We start from the raw sequence: 17,289 nt of genomic DNA, 5'->3' as shown, positions 1-17,289 counted from the left end.
GGATTTGATTACATTTGTAATGAACGAGTAAAAGAATGGATGTGGTAAGCATCTTTGACCAGTACGTAGGAAGTAGGTGAGATATCGAAAATAAGTTGTTTAGCTATATTTAGCTGTTTCTGATTATTGATCTATATATATTCACATCTCTATCTATGAAAATATCTGTGGTTGGTCCATTACATTGCCGAGAATCACTTATGCATTAGGCAGATCATGCTCAAACTTAAGATTACAAAACTGGAAAAAAGAAAGAAAGAAAGAATTTGAACATAACTTTTATTTGGTTCTCAAAATGAATATTGCAAATGCTTTTTCTAAAAGTGTCAAAGGCAATGTTATTCGTTTCCCATTATTCATAAGGACTTGTATAAGGAGCCAAGAAGAAAGTATCATCGGAGAAAAAAGGATGTATGTACTTTAACACAAAATGAAAAGATGCATGTAACCAAAAATAGAAAGATAAAAGCGGACTAAAATTTAGTAACTTTGTTAAGTAAAATATAAGATAAATAAATTCCAAATTAATAATTTGGACCATGTTATGACATTACATTCGCTGGTTATAGTTCGACTTACACATATTAATGGATCAAATATCGACAAACATCTAATCTATAACCACAAACCTATATACGGCTGTGTACATAATTTCTGATATGGTTTTGTTATTTCTAAATTTGAAAGAAAAAGTAAAGTATTAATCTTGTGTGTTTAGAGTCATGTTTTACATTTAACGTAGTCAGAAATGATTTTCTCATGTTTCCCCTTTTAACTTAGAGGCCATATATATCTTCTTTACCGGAAAAAGAAAAACTCAAGAGGCCATCAACATATTTTCTCTTACAACGTTCTACAATTACAATTACTACTTTCTTAGCTTTTGGGACATTGTATTATTGTTCTAAAGTGAATTTTCACACACAAAAAAAAGTGAGTATTATCAAAAGGGACATAACAAAAATCGCGAGATTTAGAAAACATACGTTAGATCTAACGTTATATTTTGAAAAATCACGAGATTCGATACGTTGTTCGAACATGGAGAACATGTCAATCATCGATGGCTGAAGAAAAAAGTTTAATAATGAGAGTCGGAGAGACCAACAAACATCACTTCTTTCTATATACTAATATTTATATATGTTTGGTGTACATAATTGCATGTACTTTTTACATGACGTAAGTTACCATTTTACAACGAGTGTGAAAATAGTGAAACTGAAAAAGCTATTTAAAGGGTGTGAAGGGAAGGCACTAAATCACAAACCAAAAACAAAACAACCAATGGGGTCTCCAATGGCCTCTTTAGTGGCAACTTTGCTTGTCTTAACAATCTCTCTCACCTTTGTATCTCAATCAACCGCTAACTATTTCTATTCTTCTCCTCCACCACCGGTTAAACATTACACTCCTCCGGTTAAACACTACTCTCCTCCACCGGTATACCACTCCCCACCACCACCTAAGAAGCACTACGAATACAAATCTCCACCTCCACCGGTTAAGCACTACTCACCTCCTCCGGTTTACCATTCCCCACCCCCACCAAAGAAACACTACGTGTACAAATCTCCTCCTCCTCCGGTCAAGCACTACTCTCCCCCACCGGTTTATCACTCCCCACCACCACCAAAGAAGCACTACGTTTACAAATCTCCCCCTCCTCCGGTTAAGCACTACTCTCCTCCTCCGGTTTACCACTCTCCACCACCACCCAAGAAGCACTACGTGTACAAATCTCCCCCTCCTCCAGTCAAGCACTACTCTCCCCCACCGGTTTACCACTCACCACCACCACCAAAGAAACATTACGTATACAAGTCTCCTCCTCCTCCGGTTAAGCACTACTCTCCCCCTCCGGTTTACCACTCACCACCACCACCAAAAAAACATTACGTTTACAAGTCTCCTCCTCCTCCGGTTAAGCACTACTCTCCCCCTCCGGTTTACCATTCCCCACCCCCACCTAAAAAGCATTACGTCTACAAATCTCCACCACCACCGGTGAAGCACTACTCACCTCCTCCGGTTTACCATTCCCCACCACCCCCAAAGAAACACTACGTGTACAAATCTCCTCCTCCTCCGGTTAAGCACTACTCTCCTCCTCCGGTTTACCATTCCCCACCACCACCAAAGAAACACTACGTGTACAAATCTCCTCCTCCTCCAGTTAAGCACTACTCTCCTCCTCCGGTTTACCATTCCCCACCCCCACCAAAGAAACACTACGTGTACAAATCTCCACCACCACCGGTGAAGCACTACTCTCCCCCTCCAGTTTACCATTCCCCACCACCACCAAAGAAACATTACGTATACAAGTCCCCTCCTCCTCCGGTTAAGCACTACTCTCCCCCTCCAGTCTACCATTCCCCACCACCACCAAAGAAACATTACGTATACAAGTCCCCTCCTCCTCCGGTTAAGCACTACTCTCCTCCTCCGGTTTACCACTCTCCACCACCACCAAAGGAAAAGTACGTGTACAAATCACCTCCTCCTCCTCCAGTACACCACTACTCTCCACCACACCATCCTTACCTCTACAAATCTCCTCCTCCTCCATACCACTATTAGATATCTCTATCACGGTAATTACTCTCTCAATACTTACATCTACACACCTTGTTAACTCAATAATTAAAAGCCTATGTTGATGCATGCATGTCAATAATTATAATGTATATTTAATATACTTGCAGGAGAACACGATGTACACAAGAAGACAAAGACAAGACGAAACCAGTACTGGTGATTGTAATAAGAGAAACAAAAGATGAAAGAGAGAATCCAAGCAGAGAAAGCTTTCTCATCATTTTCAAAGTATTGTTTGCGTTTTATTGTAATAAATTTGAAACTTGTGTGTGTTGATCAATCAATGGTTCATGCATGCAATCAATAGTCATATATCTATGTTTGTAAAATTTTAATTACGTCTTGTTTCTTTCTGATTTTTTTCATGTGCAAGTTTGCTTTGTCCCAATTAATAAAGGAGAGTTCTTAATAAAAAGAAGTTAACAATAATAATTCTCTGAATGCCCCATTTAAATAAAAAAAATACATGCAGCATGCACTCCAATACTAATTCTTCTTCTGGGTCCAGTTTTAAGAAATCAGCCACTATATATTTTCGACAAACACTATTTGAAGTTTACATGAAACAAACAGTGTTTCTCGTACATATTAGCTAGAGAGTATTGATAGTGTATGGAACTTTAGTGAATCTCAGCGGTGAAGAGGAACATGTCAACACTAACCCGTCTAAGAATTTAGTACAAACTTGAACTGGAACATTAGTCTATAATTTAACCTTTGAAAAAATAAAGATTGGCCTGGGGTACCAAATAACAAAATTAGTCCTTTTTTTTCAAAACGCGTAGTTTAATTTTTAACCAAATGGAATATATTTAGAAAAACGTCAGATTATTGGTCCAGGAAAATAATTTAGGAAAAAAGTTAGAAGAAAAGTATTACAGACAAAACTAAATCCCACATACTCTTAGTCTAATCAGAAAGGTTAAGTTGTTAGACTAGTAACAGAAATGGACCCTTACCTTAACGAAATTATCCTTTCATGAGAGTTATATTAATGCATATCACTATCAAGTCAACTCAATTTAGCATCTAGTTTTCTTTGTAACTTCTGTCACAAATTCAAAATAGTATAAAATTCCAATTTTTAAATTAAAAAAAAAAGTCAACTCGACTTTTCCATTTTACTTTTCTTCTTTTGCTTCTGTAATGTGTTATTTTCTTCCGTTTGTTTCTTCTATTTGTTTTATTTTTCTTGGAAATTTTCTAATAAGGTGACATAATTTTTCATTCTCTCTACTAGAGTCTCAACTCTCGACCACTTGATAACCTAATTTTTGTCAGCTTCGTCTTACTTTCTTTTCACTGTTTTCGCATCTCTTTCCTTTTTGTTCATGTATCTATAGTTTCAAGTCTTAATTAATTAAGTCAATAATAGAAATTAAAATTACTCTTCTTTTTTTTAATATAGTCATTGTGATGATATTGATATGTGCCATTTTAAGTCTTATTTTTAGTTTGGTTTATTTTATTTTTTAGTCTTATTTTTAGTGTGCCATTTTAATATACCTCTTATCCCGACAGTAAAATATATATTATTTTGATGGTTACTAATCATAAAAAGTTAAAAATAGATTAATATATACGGTATCAATATTAATATCACTTTGCTATTTTTTACAGACAAAAATCATATGGTAGGGATTAGAGATGGCTTCTATTACTATTAGAATATAGCATAGCTTCTACTTCAGGTGAAAAATAAGAGGTGTGTGTGACTGCCTAAAAAACTACTAACAATCGACGATGAATGATCTCATGGTCCTTGAAAGGTTGGGCTCAAAAGTGGAAACTCAAAGGCCCATTAAAACTCAACTTTGTTTGAGCCTTTTACTAACCGACAACGTTGTGACTTGTGACCTTTTTTCCTCAGGTAAAAAGTAAATAGTATATTACTAATTTATCTATAAATTTACTCTCTTATAAGGTAAACCCTAGAAACAAAACTTGAGAGCAGCGACAAGCCGACAATGGCGGAAAGTACGAGCCTATCAGACGCACTCGATTACGATTCACCCTATTATCTCGAGAAAGATAAACATCTGTACCAACAACGCTCCACTATTATACTCAGCCAAGCCGAAGACAACTTCGCTATCTGGAAACTTTCTTTCAAACATCTACTTCGAATCACGAACAAATTCGCGTTCGTCGACGGTAAACTTGAGAAGCCAGACGCTTCCTCGCCGCTTTATAATCGATGGGAACAATGCAACTCATTGGTTACGTGCTGGTTGCGGAATTCGATGACCGAAGAACTTGGTAAACGTGTAACGTTTGAGGAAACGGCTCAAAAAATATGGGAAAGTATCCGACGTATATTCGTCCCAAGCGTTGATTTGAAGATCTACCAGACTCGTCGGAAAATCATGGAGCTGAGTCAAGATGGTGACTCGGTAAAGAAGTATTTCGAAAAAGTGAGCAATGCTTTTCTGGAGTTGTCGGAGTATGCTCCTGTTAAAGAGTGTGCGAGATCACTAAACGAGCAAAAGAGGCGAGAGATAAGGAGGAGAGTTACGCTTTTCTGATGGGTTTGAACAAAGATCTCATTAAGAAATCAAAAATCAAGCTCAAGAAACCTCCTTCATCTATTCACGAAGCCTATAATATGGTTGAAGAAGCAGAATGGCAGATGAAGTTGACCTCGCTAAGACTTTAGGCGCATGTTGATGATCATAAATTTTCTTTTTATGCTTTCTTTAGATTCTAATATTTTAAGCAATGAGCCATTTATTTAAAGTAAGCAAAGAGACACACAAAAAATAAACATACACGAATCATTTGTGTGACGTCATGCTTGTAATGTAAAAATCTTGACGCTCAATATTTGGGTTTTGAATGGAAAATCTAAGGCCCATTGAAGCCCATCTGATTTAAAATTATTATAGACTTAAAAAAGTGAAAAATCGAAGTGGATAAATACGAAGCAAAGCCCTAGAATTAGAGAAGCAGAGCTCAGAGTTAGTCAGAGCAGTGACGACGATGGCGGAAACTATCATCAGCTTATTATCTCCCACACTCGATATCAAATCACCCTATTATTTCAATCCAGATTATCTTCACCAATTCAACATGCACACCAATACCGCAATCGATAAACTCAGCGAAGCTAAAGACAACTACGCCATTTGGAAACTGCGATTTTTCGATCTCCTTCAATTCACGAACAAAACCGGGTTCATCGACGGTACTCTCCCAAAACCAGACCCTTCCTCTCCATACTATGAGCCATGGAAACAATGCAACGCGATTGTTTTGCATTGGCTGAGTAATACCGTGACCGATACGCTTCAAAACCATGTGTTGCAAGCAGAGACTGTGCATAAAGCATGGGAAGATCTCAGACGTATATTCGTTCCATGTATTGATTTTAAGATCTACGAGCTTCGTCAGAGACTCGCGACGCTGAGGCAAGGTGGTGACTCTGTGGCGGAGTATTTTGGGAAATTGAGTAAGGCTTGGCTGGAGTTGAAGGCGTATGATCCTGTGCAGGAGTGTAAGTGCGGTGGTTGCGATTGCGAGAGTGAGAAACGAGCTACAGAGGCGAGAGAGAAAGAGCAGCGTTACGCGTTTCTGATGGGTTTGAACAAAGAGTTTGACTATGTGAAAATGAAAGTCATGCACAAGAAGATTCCTCCGTCTGTTTACCAAGCTTATGAGATGGTTGTGTATTCAGAAGCGATGATGAAGTGGAAAATGGGAGGAAGAATTTAGGAATTTGCAGGTCCGTGATTTTAACTTTTTATGCTTTTATAGTGTTTCTTTTTGAAGTGTTTTCGTGTTTTTTGAATCCATATTGGTACATTATCAATGTCATATGGAATTAGATTCGTCAACTGAAATTTTGCATAAGAGCTCTAAATTTGGTTATTTGACTACTGGTTAGTATAACAACTATAGATGATGCACAAAATATTCTCTCAATACATAATTTGATGAGGCAATTACAAAGAAGTAGGATTCATGTTTTACAAACAAAAGACATGTGTGAATTTGTCAGAGCTCCGATGTCCAATATTCTTGATGCTGTCATAACTACGGCTACTGGTATCTCCCTGTGTTGATAATATTCGAACACCGAGCAAGTGTTCAATCTCCCTTGTCTCAGGATACTGATTATGTTTTAATTGTTTTGACTTTCAAGGTCTCTAACTCTGCAGCTACTTCGTTCATCCTTGGCCTTTCCTGTACCCTCAATCGCAAACTTCATATTCTCCTTCTCTTTTTCTCTCTAAATTGGTTTCTCTCATCTCTCCAAAGCATCTGCTTCTTAAATATAAGAAAACACACTCCATTCTTGAGATGTTCTCTTGACTTGGTTCCGTTGACTTGTCCCCACTTTCTCCTACATTAAGGTCCTTAAAGAAAAACACATTACAAAGAGGCAATAGTTTCAACATGTTCGGGTGAGATAGAGACGCAGATATCGTGTATGAGTCATTGAGTCCACATCGGCGACAAAACTCTTTCTCGTCTGCAATTCCATGGAGCCTAACTCTTCTGATGTCTTTTTTCCTACATTGTACTAGAAAATGAAGAAGGGTTGAAGAATGGGTGGGAGAGATTTTGGGGCAAAAATGATTTCACCAGCCTTGTTGGTGCCAGGAGAAGTCATATTGACCAAAGGGAAAGGAAGCTCAAATGTTTGCTTGGACCAACATGTTTCTTGACATTCTCTAGTATCCACAAATCAAAACTAGAGAAGCTTAAAGGGTTTCTAGCAATGGAAGCTAACTTCCCTTTGTATTCTATCAATATTGATTCACACTCCCGAACCAAAACATCCCTAGGCACTTTGATAAAACTTAGCCTCTCATATCTAACATGAAAACACACAATCACCATTCACCGGATCCATTCTTAGTCTAGGGGCCCAAGCACCATAATAGATGGAACCATAGATGCAAAGTCCCTTGGTTACACGGTAATAAGGAGCTTTGGTAAACTGATTACGTGTTTTTGATGTTTCTTGTCCTCCAAAACCAAGATACAGGTCATGTGAAGACACCAGGTTCAACGCTTTGATTAATGACCAACAAGATCATATCCCAATGATGCGCGGGGTCCTTTAATGGGTAAGGTAATCCCTGAAACTTTGGGCTAGGGAGGGGAAATACAAGGCCCATTAAGCCCAACTGTTTACAAAAAATTGCGACTTTTCTTATTTTGGAAAATTATTTCTTTATTTGAGACTAAAAAAGTCAAAATCGAAAGGGATACAAAGCAAGCCCTAGGATTTGGAAGCAGAGAGAGACTCTCAGAGCAGCGACGACAATGGCGGAAACTATCAAGAGCGTATCTCCAACATCAGACCCCGATTCACCGTATTATCTCCCTCCCGATATTCATCATCCCTCCGATTTCTCTATCCAAAAACTCAGCAAAGACGAAGACAACTACGTCGCCTGGAAAATTCGATTTCGCTCTTTCCTCCGAGTCACGAAAAAATTCGGGTTTATCGACGGTACTCTCCCGAAGCCAGACCCTTTCTCTCCGCTCTATCAGCCATGGGAACAATGCAACGCAATGGTTATGTATTGGCTGATGAATTCGATGACCGATAAGCTTCTAGAATCTGTTATGTACGCGGAGACTGCTCATAAAATGTGGGAAGATCTCAGACGTGTATTCGTTCCTTGTGTTGATTTGAAGATTTATCAGCTTCGTCGGAGACTCGCGACGCTCAGGCAAGGTGGTGACTCTGTTGAGGAGTATTTTGGGAAATTGAGTAAAGTTTGGATGGAGTTGTCGGAGTATGCTCCTATACCGGAGTGTAAATGCGGTGGTTGCAATTGCGAGTGTACTAAACGAGCTGAAGAGGCGAGAGAGAAGGAGCAGCGTTACGAGTTTTTGATGGGGTTGAAGTTGAACCAAGGCTTCGAGGCTGTGACGACAAAAATCATGTTCCAGAAACCTCCTCCGTCACTTCACGAAGCTTTCGCTATGGTCAAAGATGCAGAATCGATGATGAAGTGGTACAGTAGATGAAGAATTTAGGAAGCAGGTTTATGATCATAACTTTTCTCTTCTTTGCCTATGTTTTTTTTTGGGATTCTAGTGTTTCTTATTGAGATGTGTTTGAAGCTATATCTGTATATTATCAATCTCATATGGAATTAGATTTTTATGAACTAAAATTTAACACAAGAGTTTTAAATTTGCCAATAACCAGATCGGTTACTGGTTAGTATACCAAGTAAAGGAAAATATGAACATGATTATTGATGATGTACAAACAAATCTGTCAAAGCATTATTGATGAAGCAACAAGGAAATGACTTTCTTTTTTTACAAACAAAAGATATACATGTGATTTTGTCAGAGCATTAATATCAACGGCCAGCTTCAATGTCCAATGTTGTTACATTTCTGATGCTGTCATAGCCAATGCTGCTACTGGTTTCGCCTTGTGCTGACAAGATTTGAACGCCGAGCAAGTGTTCAATCTCCCCTGTCTCACGATACTGATCCGACCACTTATATTTAGTTGTTTTAACTCTCAAGGCCTCTAACTCTGCAGCTACTTCTTTCATCCTTGGCCTTTCCTCTCCCATTAGCCTTGTACACTCTGCAGCAATTCTTGCAGCTTCCTGGATCTCTCTCTGGTTATCCTCATTCATCACTTGCCCATCAATAATTTCATGGAACCTATTATTCTTTGTGGCAGAAGCAAAACAACTCACAAGATTTTTTGGGCAATGTGGTCTTTCGAAACACAATGCCTTTTGACCTGAGAGCAGTTCCATTAGGACGACCCCAAAACTATAAACATCGCTCTTTTCGTTTAACAACCCTGTGTTGTAATATTCTGGGTCTAGGTAACCTAGAGTGCCTTGCACTATTGTTGTGAGCTGCTCTTTATCCATCGGTATCAATCTTGATGCACCAAAGTCAGCTACTTTTGCAGTTAAGTTTTTATCCAGGAGAATATTAGCAGTCTTGATATCTCGGTGGATGATTGGAATAGAAGCAGAAGAGTGAAGATATGCAAGACTTCCTGCTACTTCTGTTGCTATCCTCAGACGGTGCTCCCATGTAAGTGAAGAATCATACAAGGAACCGTGCAAGTGATCGAAAAGGGTACCACTGTTAATGAACTCATAGACCAACAAGGGGACTTCTGTCTCTAAACAACACCCCAAGACCTTGACCACGTTCCTATGGTTGATTTGTGAAAGCACTAGCACTTCGTTGATGAACTGCTCTACTTGGCTACGGTTTCCAAGCCGAGCTTTCTTTATAGCAACTATGGAGTTGTCCGGCAATATCCCTTTGTACACTGTTCCTTGGCCTCCCTGACCCAGGATTCTGCTCTCATGGTAACCATTAGTTGCTTCCTTCATTCCTTTCTCAGTGAAGATTTTGACATCAACATTTGATGGCCCTGCTCCCGAGACTCGCTGTATCAACATGCCTCCACCATTTTGCTCGAAGAATTTTTGTCGGAGCTCTGTGTTCTTCCGGTGCTTAATTTTCTGTTGTAGACAGCTAATCCCAAGCATGATAACCGAGAAGCCGATGGTGGTTCCTGATCACATCACACCTAGGTAATTAGAGCTAGTTTTTTAAAAGGAAAGTATCCGAAACCAGTGAGGGGAACATACCAAGAAAAATTTGAGTCCATCTAAAGTATTCAGGCCTGACTTTACGAGTACAGCTATTAAGGGAATCTTTGCGGTAACCAGATGGGCAGTTACAGTTGAAGCTCCCCTTCGTGTTTTCACAGGTACTATGCTCCGAACAGTTATGTCTACTACTAATACATTCATTGATGTCTGGCCAAGGAAAAAGAGCATGTATGAAGTAAACGATTAAAAGAAGTGATAAAACAGAAAACAAGTTAAAGTACCTTGACAACCGTTTGGAAGGTATGGATTCCCCTCAAAACCTTCTAAACATTTGCAGTTATACCCGGTTCCACCAGTAGAATCGAAACATGTGCTGTTACCACCACACACGCCCCTGTATTCTACTTGTTTGCAAGTCTTGTCTCCGATAGACCAATCTAGTACTACAGGGAACGTAGTAACATTTCGCAGATTGTTGAGATCTTCCAAAGCATGGAAGTCAAACATACCATCTTCAACGAGAAAGGCGTAGGTGCAAGGATTAAACAGATGCACAGTAGGATGGTTGTGAAAGCTATGTGGTTTTACTCTGACAAAAGAGTATCCTCTAGGGACAGGGATCTGGCAGCAACCTTCACCAGAACATGATCCGTTTTTCGTTGTGGCAGAATCACATATTGATATGCATCCAGTTGAGTATTTTTCAACTCCAGATGTGCGGAGAAATGCGTAACTGTTACAACCTACTACAGTAAATCTGTTAAGTTCAGAGAGAGTGAAATTACCCAGGGTGGTCCGCTGGGCAATGTAGTCAGTCTGTTTTCCTTGACTATCGTAGCAAACTCTGGATCTAACTAGCCGAACACGAAGCTGGCCGCTGAGAGACATGTTGATGACTGGCATGTTGCCAAAGAAGAGCTTCTCTTGCTCGTTGCAAGTAAGATTGAAACTTTCATCTCCGGGATAGTAACAACCTGGAGAAGTACCAAAAGGGTACTCAACTGCGACATTGCCACATCTAGTTTGGCACTCCTTGCGAGGTTGCCCCTTGACTAGCTGCGTATAAGCAAGGTAGAAAACAGCCACCACGAACAAACCCTCCTGTACCTTCATCTTCTCTCTTTCTTTCTCTCTCACTCTTTTAACTTTGTTCCTGTTTTGAGTTTTCGCTAATCTCCTTTTTCTTATTAGAAACAACTGTATATGAAATGTTCTCTTCACTCATTTTCGCAGGCCCGCTCCCATTTTGTCATATAATGCAAGAAGACGAAAATTCAACTACACAACCAATGTAACCCATGAGGCGTGAAGAGGACGTTTGCTGCATATTCCTGTATAGTATTTAAACAGTGACAACTATAGGTCTTGGTCTTCTCGTCATTCTTGATATTTTTTTCGTTAGTGGGGAAACCGATTTAATTTTGTTAACAGTGACACTTATTTTCTTACTATTCAAAGATTAAGACAGTTGCAACTTGCAAGGAATCTTCAATTATGAAGACCCTCTTAAGTCAACTTCAGTCTCGGTCCTCTCTTCTTTTCTCGATATTACAAGGCAAATTTACTCTTTTTCTTAACAGTTAATTTCACGCTCAAAATATGAAAATTGCCTTTTAAAATGACGATATAGGAATTGAGACTCCTGAATCCTGATCACAACATGCTCTGTTTTCTTATGATGCTTTTATTACGACTTGTTTTTTTCCCCACATTTAGACATTTTGAGTCATAAAGCATTATGCCACCAAGATCAGACCCTCTTGCAACTTCATCTTCTCCTTCTCTCTTTGTCTCACTAAATTTGTTTCTCTTTGAGTTTTCTCTCATCTCTCCGTAGCATCTGCTTCTTAAAGCTAAGAAAACACACTCCATTCTTGATATGTTCTCTTGACTTGCTTCCGTTGACTAGTCCCCATTTTCCCAATAATTGCAGGAATCTGCAATAGTAAATATTATTTTACAGAGCCGGACCAATGAAATTCGGGCCATTTAAATTACGAAAACAAAGTACTTTTGTCTTTAAAACTATAGAGTAAATAGAAACCAATTTAAACAAAACTCTGAATTATTTATTTAATTGTATGTTAGATTTATAAATATTTTGGATCACACTATTATTTAAGATTAATATGTATAAAACTAACTATTTCTCCTATTAAAAATCAATATATATATATATGTATATTTAATTACAATAAAATTTCTGTGGGACCCTTTTAAAATGGGAGCCCCATTAGAATGTTTCATCTTCATGTGCTATGGTCCGCTCCAATATCCTTCTCTTACTTTTCTTGATTTCCAGGCAAATTATGTAGACCACCTTCACCTAACCCTTCTCTTCCCTGCTTTTTTATTTCCACTGTCTTTTAGAATTAGACCTATTGGTAGTTAAGACAAATGATAGTTAAGATTAGGTTTTCCAAAACTTCCACAATGGCTTAATCCTCATAGATAAACGAGCTTCTCGATGATTATCTGCAGCATACAGTTCAATGAAATCTTGTGCATATAATACCTTCTGAGCAAAAACAAACAAAACACTCAAAATATGAACAACAATAAAAAGAAATAACACATGTCAGAAAATGCAAATCATCAATGGTAAGATAAAAAACTAGTTTGCTTGATGTTGAAAAGCCAACGCTTATATATTGATTCAAAGAAGAAAAAAACAGAGTCTGTCAAGCTCTTACACATTAAGGTCCTTGAAGAAAAACAAGGTTCGGGTGAGATAGAGACGCACATATCGTGTATGAGTCCATTATGAAGAAGGAAAGTTGAAGAATGGGTGGTATACATTTTGGGGGAAATGATTTCACCAACCTTGTTGGTGCCAGGGAACTCATATCAACCAAAGGGAAGGGAAGATCAACTGTTTGCTTGGACCAATCATGTTTATTGACATCCTCTCTAGTATCCACAAATCAAAACGTTGGAAAGAAGCATATGCGTTTCTTGCAATCGACGCTAGCTTCCCTAGGGGCTTTGTTGGGCTCCGGAGGGAAACTCAAGGCCCATTAAGCCCAACTCTTTATCTTTTTTTTTTTTTTTTTTTCTCTTTCTCATTTTGAAAATGATTTGTTTAATGTTAGTCAAAATCGAAAGGGATAAAAAAGGGCAAGCCCTAGAGTTTTAGAAGCAGAGCTCAGTGACGACAATGGCGGAAACTATCAAGAGCGTATCTCCATTATCCGACCCCGATTCACCGTATTATCTCCCTCCAGATATTAATCAACCCTCCGATTTCTCTATCGAAAAACTCAGCGAAGCCGAAGACAACTACGTCATCTGGAAATTTCGATTTCGCTCTTTTCTCGAACTCACGAACAAAATCGGTTTCATTGACAGTACTCTCCCGCAGCCAGAACCTTCCTCGCCGCTCTATCATCCATGGAAACGATGCGACACAATAGTTAAGTATTGGCTGATGAATTTGATGAGCGAAGAGCTTGTAAAGTCTGTGATGTACGCGAAGACTGCTCATCAAGCGTGGGAAAATCTCAGACTTAGATTCGTTCCTTGCGTCGATTTGAAGATCTACCAGCTTCGTCGGAGGCTCGCGACGTTGAGGCAAGGTGGTGATTCTGTTGAGGAGTATTTTGGGAAACTGAGTAAAGTTTGGATGGAGTTGTCGGAGTATGCTCCTGTACCTGAGTGTAAGTGCGGTGGTTGCAATTGCGAGAGTACGAAACTAGCTAAAGAAGCGAGAGAGAAGGAGCAGCGTTACGAGTTTTTGATGGGGTTGAACAAAGAGTTTGAGGTTGTGAGGATAACAATCATGCTCAAGAAACCTCCTCCGCCACTTTACGAAGCTTACAATATGGTTAAAGGAGCAGAATTGACGATGAAGAGATACAGGAGATGAAGAATTTAGGAACCAGGTTCATGATCATAACTTTCTCTATATGTTATGCATTTCTTTTTGTAAAGATTCTAGTGTTTCTTATCTAGTTGTTTTTGATAACATCAATGTCATATGGAATAAGATTTATGAACTGATATTGGTAATCTGCTATTTTGCAAAAGAGTTTCTAAGTTTGCCTATAACCAGATTGGCTACTGGTTAGTATACCAATGGGAATTACAAACATGGTTATTGATGATTTATAAAAATTCTTTCAAATCATTATTAATGAAGCAAAGCATTATTGATGAAGCAACAAAGAGGTAGTTTTTTTTTTCTTACAAACAAAAGAAATACATGTGAATTTGTAATATCAGCGGCCAGTTTCAATGTCCAATATTGCTACATTCTTGATGCTGTCATAGCCAATGCTGCTACTGGTTTCGCCTTGTGCTGACAAGATGTGACCACCAATCAAGTGTTCATTCTCCTCAGGGTACTGATCCGACCACTTATGTTTGGTTTTTTCGACCCTCAAGGCTTCTAGCTTTGCAGCTACTTCTTTCATCCTTGGCCTTTCCTCTCCCATTAGCCTTGTACACTCTGCAGCAATTCTTGCAGCTTCCTGGATCTCCTTCAGATTATCCTCGTTCATCACTTCGCCGCCAATAATCTCATCCAACCTATTCTCTTTTGTGGCAGTCGCAAAGTAACTCACCAGATGTTTTGAGGACTGTGGCCGTTTAAAGCACAATGCCTTTTGACCTGAGAGCAGTTCCATTAGGACGACCCCAAAACTATAAACATCGCTCTTTTCGTTTAACAACCCTGTGTTGTAATATTCTGGGTCTAGGTAACCTAGAGTGCCTTGCACCATAGTTTCGAGCTCTTCTTTATCCATTGGTATCAGCCTTGAAGCACCAAAGTCAGCTACTTTTGCAGTTAAGTTTACATCCAGAAGAATATTTGCAGTTTTGATATCCCGATGGATGATTGGAATAGAAGCAGAGGAGTGAAGATATGCAAGAGTTCCAGCGACTTCTATTGCTATCTTCAGACGGTGTTCCCATGTAAGCGAAGAATCAATCATGGAACCATGCAAGTGATCGAAAAGGGTGCCATTGGTGATGAACTCATAGACCAACAAGGGAACTTCAGTCTCTAGACAGCAGCCCAAGAGCTTGACTACGTTCCTATGGTTGATTTGTGAAAGCACGAGCACTTCATTGATGAACTGCTCTACTTGGCTACTGTCTCCAAGTCGGGCTTTCTTTATAGCAACTATGGAGTTGTCCGGCAATATCCCTTTGTACACTGTTCCTTGGCCACCCTGACCCAGGATCCTGCTCTCAGCATAACCATTTGTTGCTTTCTTCATGCCATCCTCAGTAAAGATTTTGACATCAACATTTGACGGCCCTGCTCCTGAGAGTCGTTGTGTCAACATGCCGCCACCATTTTGCTCGAAGAATTGTTCTCGGAGCTTGGTGTCCTTCAGGTGCTTCATTCTCTGTTGTATACAGGCAACGCCAAGCAGAATGACCAAGAAGCCGATGGTGGTTACTGATCACACACATCGTAGATTCAGAGAGATGATTATAATAAGTTGATCTGGGAAACATCAAGTCGAGAAATAGTGAGGGAAACTTACCAAGAAGAATTGTAGTCCATGCAAACTCTTTACGCTTGCAGCTCATAGTGGTGGTATCTAAGCGGTAACCAGATTGACACTTACAATAGAAGCCTCCAACCTTGTTTCTACAGGTTTTGGGATCCGAACAGTTATGTCTATGGATAGTACTACTAGTAGTACACTCATTGACGTCTGGCACAAAGAAAAAGAACGCAAGATTCAACAAGATATGTAATGGGAAAAATATTACTACTCAGAACATGAAAGAAAGAAGAACCTTGGCAACCAGCTGAAAGGTATGGATTCCCATCAAAGCCTTCATTGCATCTGCAGATATACCCGTTTCTAGGAGTAGAATCGAGACAAGTGCTGTTCCCACCGCATATGCTTGTGCTTCCAACTTGCTCGCATGTCTGATTTCCAACAGACCAATCTAGTAACACAGGGAACCTCATGACATTTCGCAGATTCAGAAGATCTTCTGTAGAACTGAAGTTGAACTTATCATCTTCAACGAGAAAAGCGTAGGTGCAAGGACTAAAGTCGTGAAAAGAAGTCATGTGCTTGATGCGACCTGATGTAGTTTCGAATGTATAGCTATCCAACGGGGCAGAAACGTCGACTCTGCAGCAACCTCTACCATTACATTCTCCATCAGCCTCTGGGGGAGAATCGCATAATGACAAGCATGCAGTTGAGTAGTTTTGCATTCCAAAAGTGTCCAGAAGTGATAAAGCGTTACAGCCTACTGCAGTTAACTTGTTGTTGGCGGAAAGAGATAAATTTTCCAGTGTAAAAGAACTGTCCTCCTCAGTTTTTTTTCCTTGCTCGTCGTAGCAAGTAGAGGATCGATTAAGCAGAACTTGTAGCTGGCCGCTGTGATTAAAGTTTGCCACTTCAATGTCGCTTAAGACATGTGGCCTATCTTCCTTACAGGTGATACTGAAACTTTCATTTCCGGGATAGTAACAACCTGAAGAAATGCCAAAAGGGTACTCTATTGTGATGTTGCCACATTTATTTTGGCAATTCTCACCAGGTTGATGTTGCCCCTTCACCAGCTGCGTACACGCAAGGGAGAAGAAAATAGCCACCAAGAACAAACCCTCCTGCACCTTCATCTTCTACCTCTCTTCTCTCTTTATTTCTCTCTCTCTCTCTCTCTCTAACTCTGTTCCTCTTTTGAGTTTTTTTCGCTAATCTCCTTGTTCTTATAAGAAACAACTGTATACGAGATGTTCTCTCTCACTCATTTTCGCAGGCCCCTTCCCATTTTCCCAGAAATTGCAAGAAGACTAAAATTCAACTACACAACCAACGTAACCAGTGAAGAGGACGTTTAAGTACGCTGCTGCTTATTCCTGTATAGTATCCTAACATCCACGTTTGCTTCGGTTAAACAGTGACAACTATAGTCTATAGGTCTCGGTCTTCTCGTCTTTTCTTGATATCTTGTTCGTTAGTGAGGACAACTACAGGTCTCGGTCTTCTCGTCTTTTATTGATATCTTGTTCGCTAGTGAGGAAACCAATTTGCTTTTGTTAATTAATAATAGTGAGTGACACTTACTTGCTTACTATTCAAAGATTAAGACAGTTGATAGTTGGAAGGAATCTTCAAATGTCTTGGTCCTCTGTTCTTTTCTG

At 39.4% G+C, this 17,289-nt stretch overlaps 5 protein-coding genes and 4 pseudogenes across 9 annotated transcripts; 5 read left to right on the top strand and 4 right to left on the bottom strand.

Annotated features, from left to right (window-relative positions):
- The first annotated feature begins 1,266 nt into the window (after positions 1-1,266).
- Positions 1,267-3,031, top strand: EXT3 (extensin 3). The gene is made up of 2 exons (NM_101983.4): positions 1,267-2,597; positions 2,709-3,031. The coding sequence occupies exon 1, from the start codon at positions 1,288-1,290 to the stop codon at positions 2,581-2,583; it is 1,296 nt and encodes a 431-aa protein (NP_173553.1). The 5' UTR covers positions 1,267-1,287; the 3' UTR covers positions 2,584-2,597; positions 2,709-3,031.
- Positions 2,020-2,541, bottom strand: AT1G21313 (uncharacterized protein; the record flags this gene model as incomplete). The annotated part of the gene is made up of 2 exons (NM_001332491.1): positions 2,020-2,461; positions 2,501-2,541. 2 exons carry the CDS (start codon positions 2,539-2,541, stop codon positions 2,020-2,022), a joined length of 483 nt encoding a protein of 160 aa, NP_001322231.1.
- Positions 3,032-4,568: 1,537 nt separating the features above from the next.
- AT1G21300 lies at positions 4,569-5,126 on the top strand (annotated as a pseudogene; the record flags this gene model as incomplete). Its single annotated transcript has 1 exon — positions 4,569-5,126.
- A 454-nt stretch (positions 5,127-5,580) lies between these two features.
- AT1G21290 lies at positions 5,581-6,312 on the top strand (annotated as a pseudogene; the record flags this gene model as incomplete). Its single annotated transcript has 1 exon — positions 5,581-6,312.
- Positions 6,313-6,611: 299 nt separating this feature from the next.
- Positions 6,612-6,804, bottom strand: AT1G21286 (annotated as a pseudogene). Its single transcript has one exon.
- Positions 6,805-7,792: 988 nt separating this feature from the next.
- Positions 7,793-8,786, top strand: AT1G21280 (Copia-like polyprotein/retrotransposon). Its single transcript, NM_101980.3, has one exon. It carries the CDS (start codon positions 7,873-7,875, stop codon positions 8,584-8,586), a length of 714 nt encoding a protein of 237 aa, NP_173550.1. The 5' UTR covers positions 7,793-7,872; the 3' UTR covers positions 8,587-8,786.
- Positions 7,793-11,527, bottom strand: WAK2 (wall-associated kinase 2). The gene is made up of 3 exons (NM_101979.4): positions 10,448-11,527; positions 10,203-10,373; positions 7,793-10,126 (listed from the first exon to the last, which is right to left on the bottom strand). Exons 1-3 carry the CDS (start codon positions 11,277-11,279, stop codon positions 8,931-8,933), a joined length of 2,199 nt encoding a protein of 732 aa, NP_173549.1. The 5' UTR covers positions 11,280-11,527; the 3' UTR covers positions 7,793-8,930.
- A 1,769-nt stretch (positions 11,528-13,296) lies between these two features.
- AT1G21260 lies at positions 13,297-14,058 on the top strand (annotated as a pseudogene; the record flags this gene model as incomplete). The annotated part of the gene is made up of 1 exon: positions 13,297-14,058.
- A 104-nt stretch (positions 14,059-14,162) lies between these two features.
- WAK1 (cell wall-associated kinase) lies at positions 14,163-17,105 on the bottom strand. Its single transcript, NM_101978.5, has 3 exons — positions 15,921-17,105; positions 15,662-15,835; positions 14,163-15,573 (listed from the first exon to the last, which is right to left on the bottom strand). Exons 1-3 carry the CDS (start codon positions 16,762-16,764, stop codon positions 14,384-14,386), a joined length of 2,208 nt encoding a protein of 735 aa, NP_564137.1. The 5' UTR covers positions 16,765-17,105; the 3' UTR covers positions 14,163-14,383.
- Positions 17,106-17,289: the final 184 nt, after the last annotated feature.

The sequence above is a fragment of the Arabidopsis thaliana genome, assembly GCF_000001735.4.
Source record: "Arabidopsis thaliana chromosome 1 sequence".
Classification (NCBI taxonomy): domain Eukaryota; kingdom Viridiplantae; phylum Streptophyta; class Magnoliopsida; order Brassicales; family Brassicaceae; genus Arabidopsis; species Arabidopsis thaliana.
Note: the sequence above shows the minus strand (reverse complement) of the source record. Positions and strands in the feature narration are given on the sequence as shown.

What these genes read in the sequence shown, in the direction of transcription:
- WAK2 (NM_101979.4), bottom strand. Translation starts at nt 11,279, where the DNA reads ATGAAGGTACAGGAGGGTTTGTTCGTGGTGGCTGTTTTCTACCTTGCT. An exon ending in CCTTCCAAACGGTTGTCAAG is followed by an intron (nt 10,374 to 10,447) that starts GTACTTTAACTT and finishes TTCCTTGGCCAG; the next exon opens with ACATCAATGAATGTATTAGT. An exon ending in ATGGACTCAAATTTTTCTTG is followed by an intron (nt 10,127 to 10,202) that starts GTATGTTCCCCT and finishes TGATGTGATCAG; the next exon opens with GAACCACCATCGGCTTCTCG.
- AT1G21280 (NM_101980.3), top strand. Translation starts at nt 7,873, where the DNA reads ATGGCGGAAACTATCAAGAGCGTATCTCCAACATCAGACCCCGATTCA.
- WAK1 (NM_101978.5), bottom strand. Translation starts at nt 16,764, where the DNA reads ATGAAGGTGCAGGAGGGTTTGTTCTTGGTGGCTATTTTCTTCTCCCTT. An exon ending in CCTTTCAGCTGGTTGCCAAG is followed by an intron (nt 15,836 to 15,920) that starts GTTCTTCTTTCT and finishes TCTTTGTGCCAG; the next exon opens with ACGTCAATGAGTGTACTACT. An exon ending in ATGGACTACAATTCTTCTTG is followed by an intron (nt 15,574 to 15,661) that starts GTAAGTTTCCCT and finishes GTGTGTGATCAG; the next exon opens with TAACCACCATCGGCTTCTTG.
- EXT3 (NM_101983.4), top strand. Translation starts at nt 1,288, where the DNA reads ATGGGGTCTCCAATGGCCTCTTTAGTGGCAACTTTGCTTGTCTTAACA.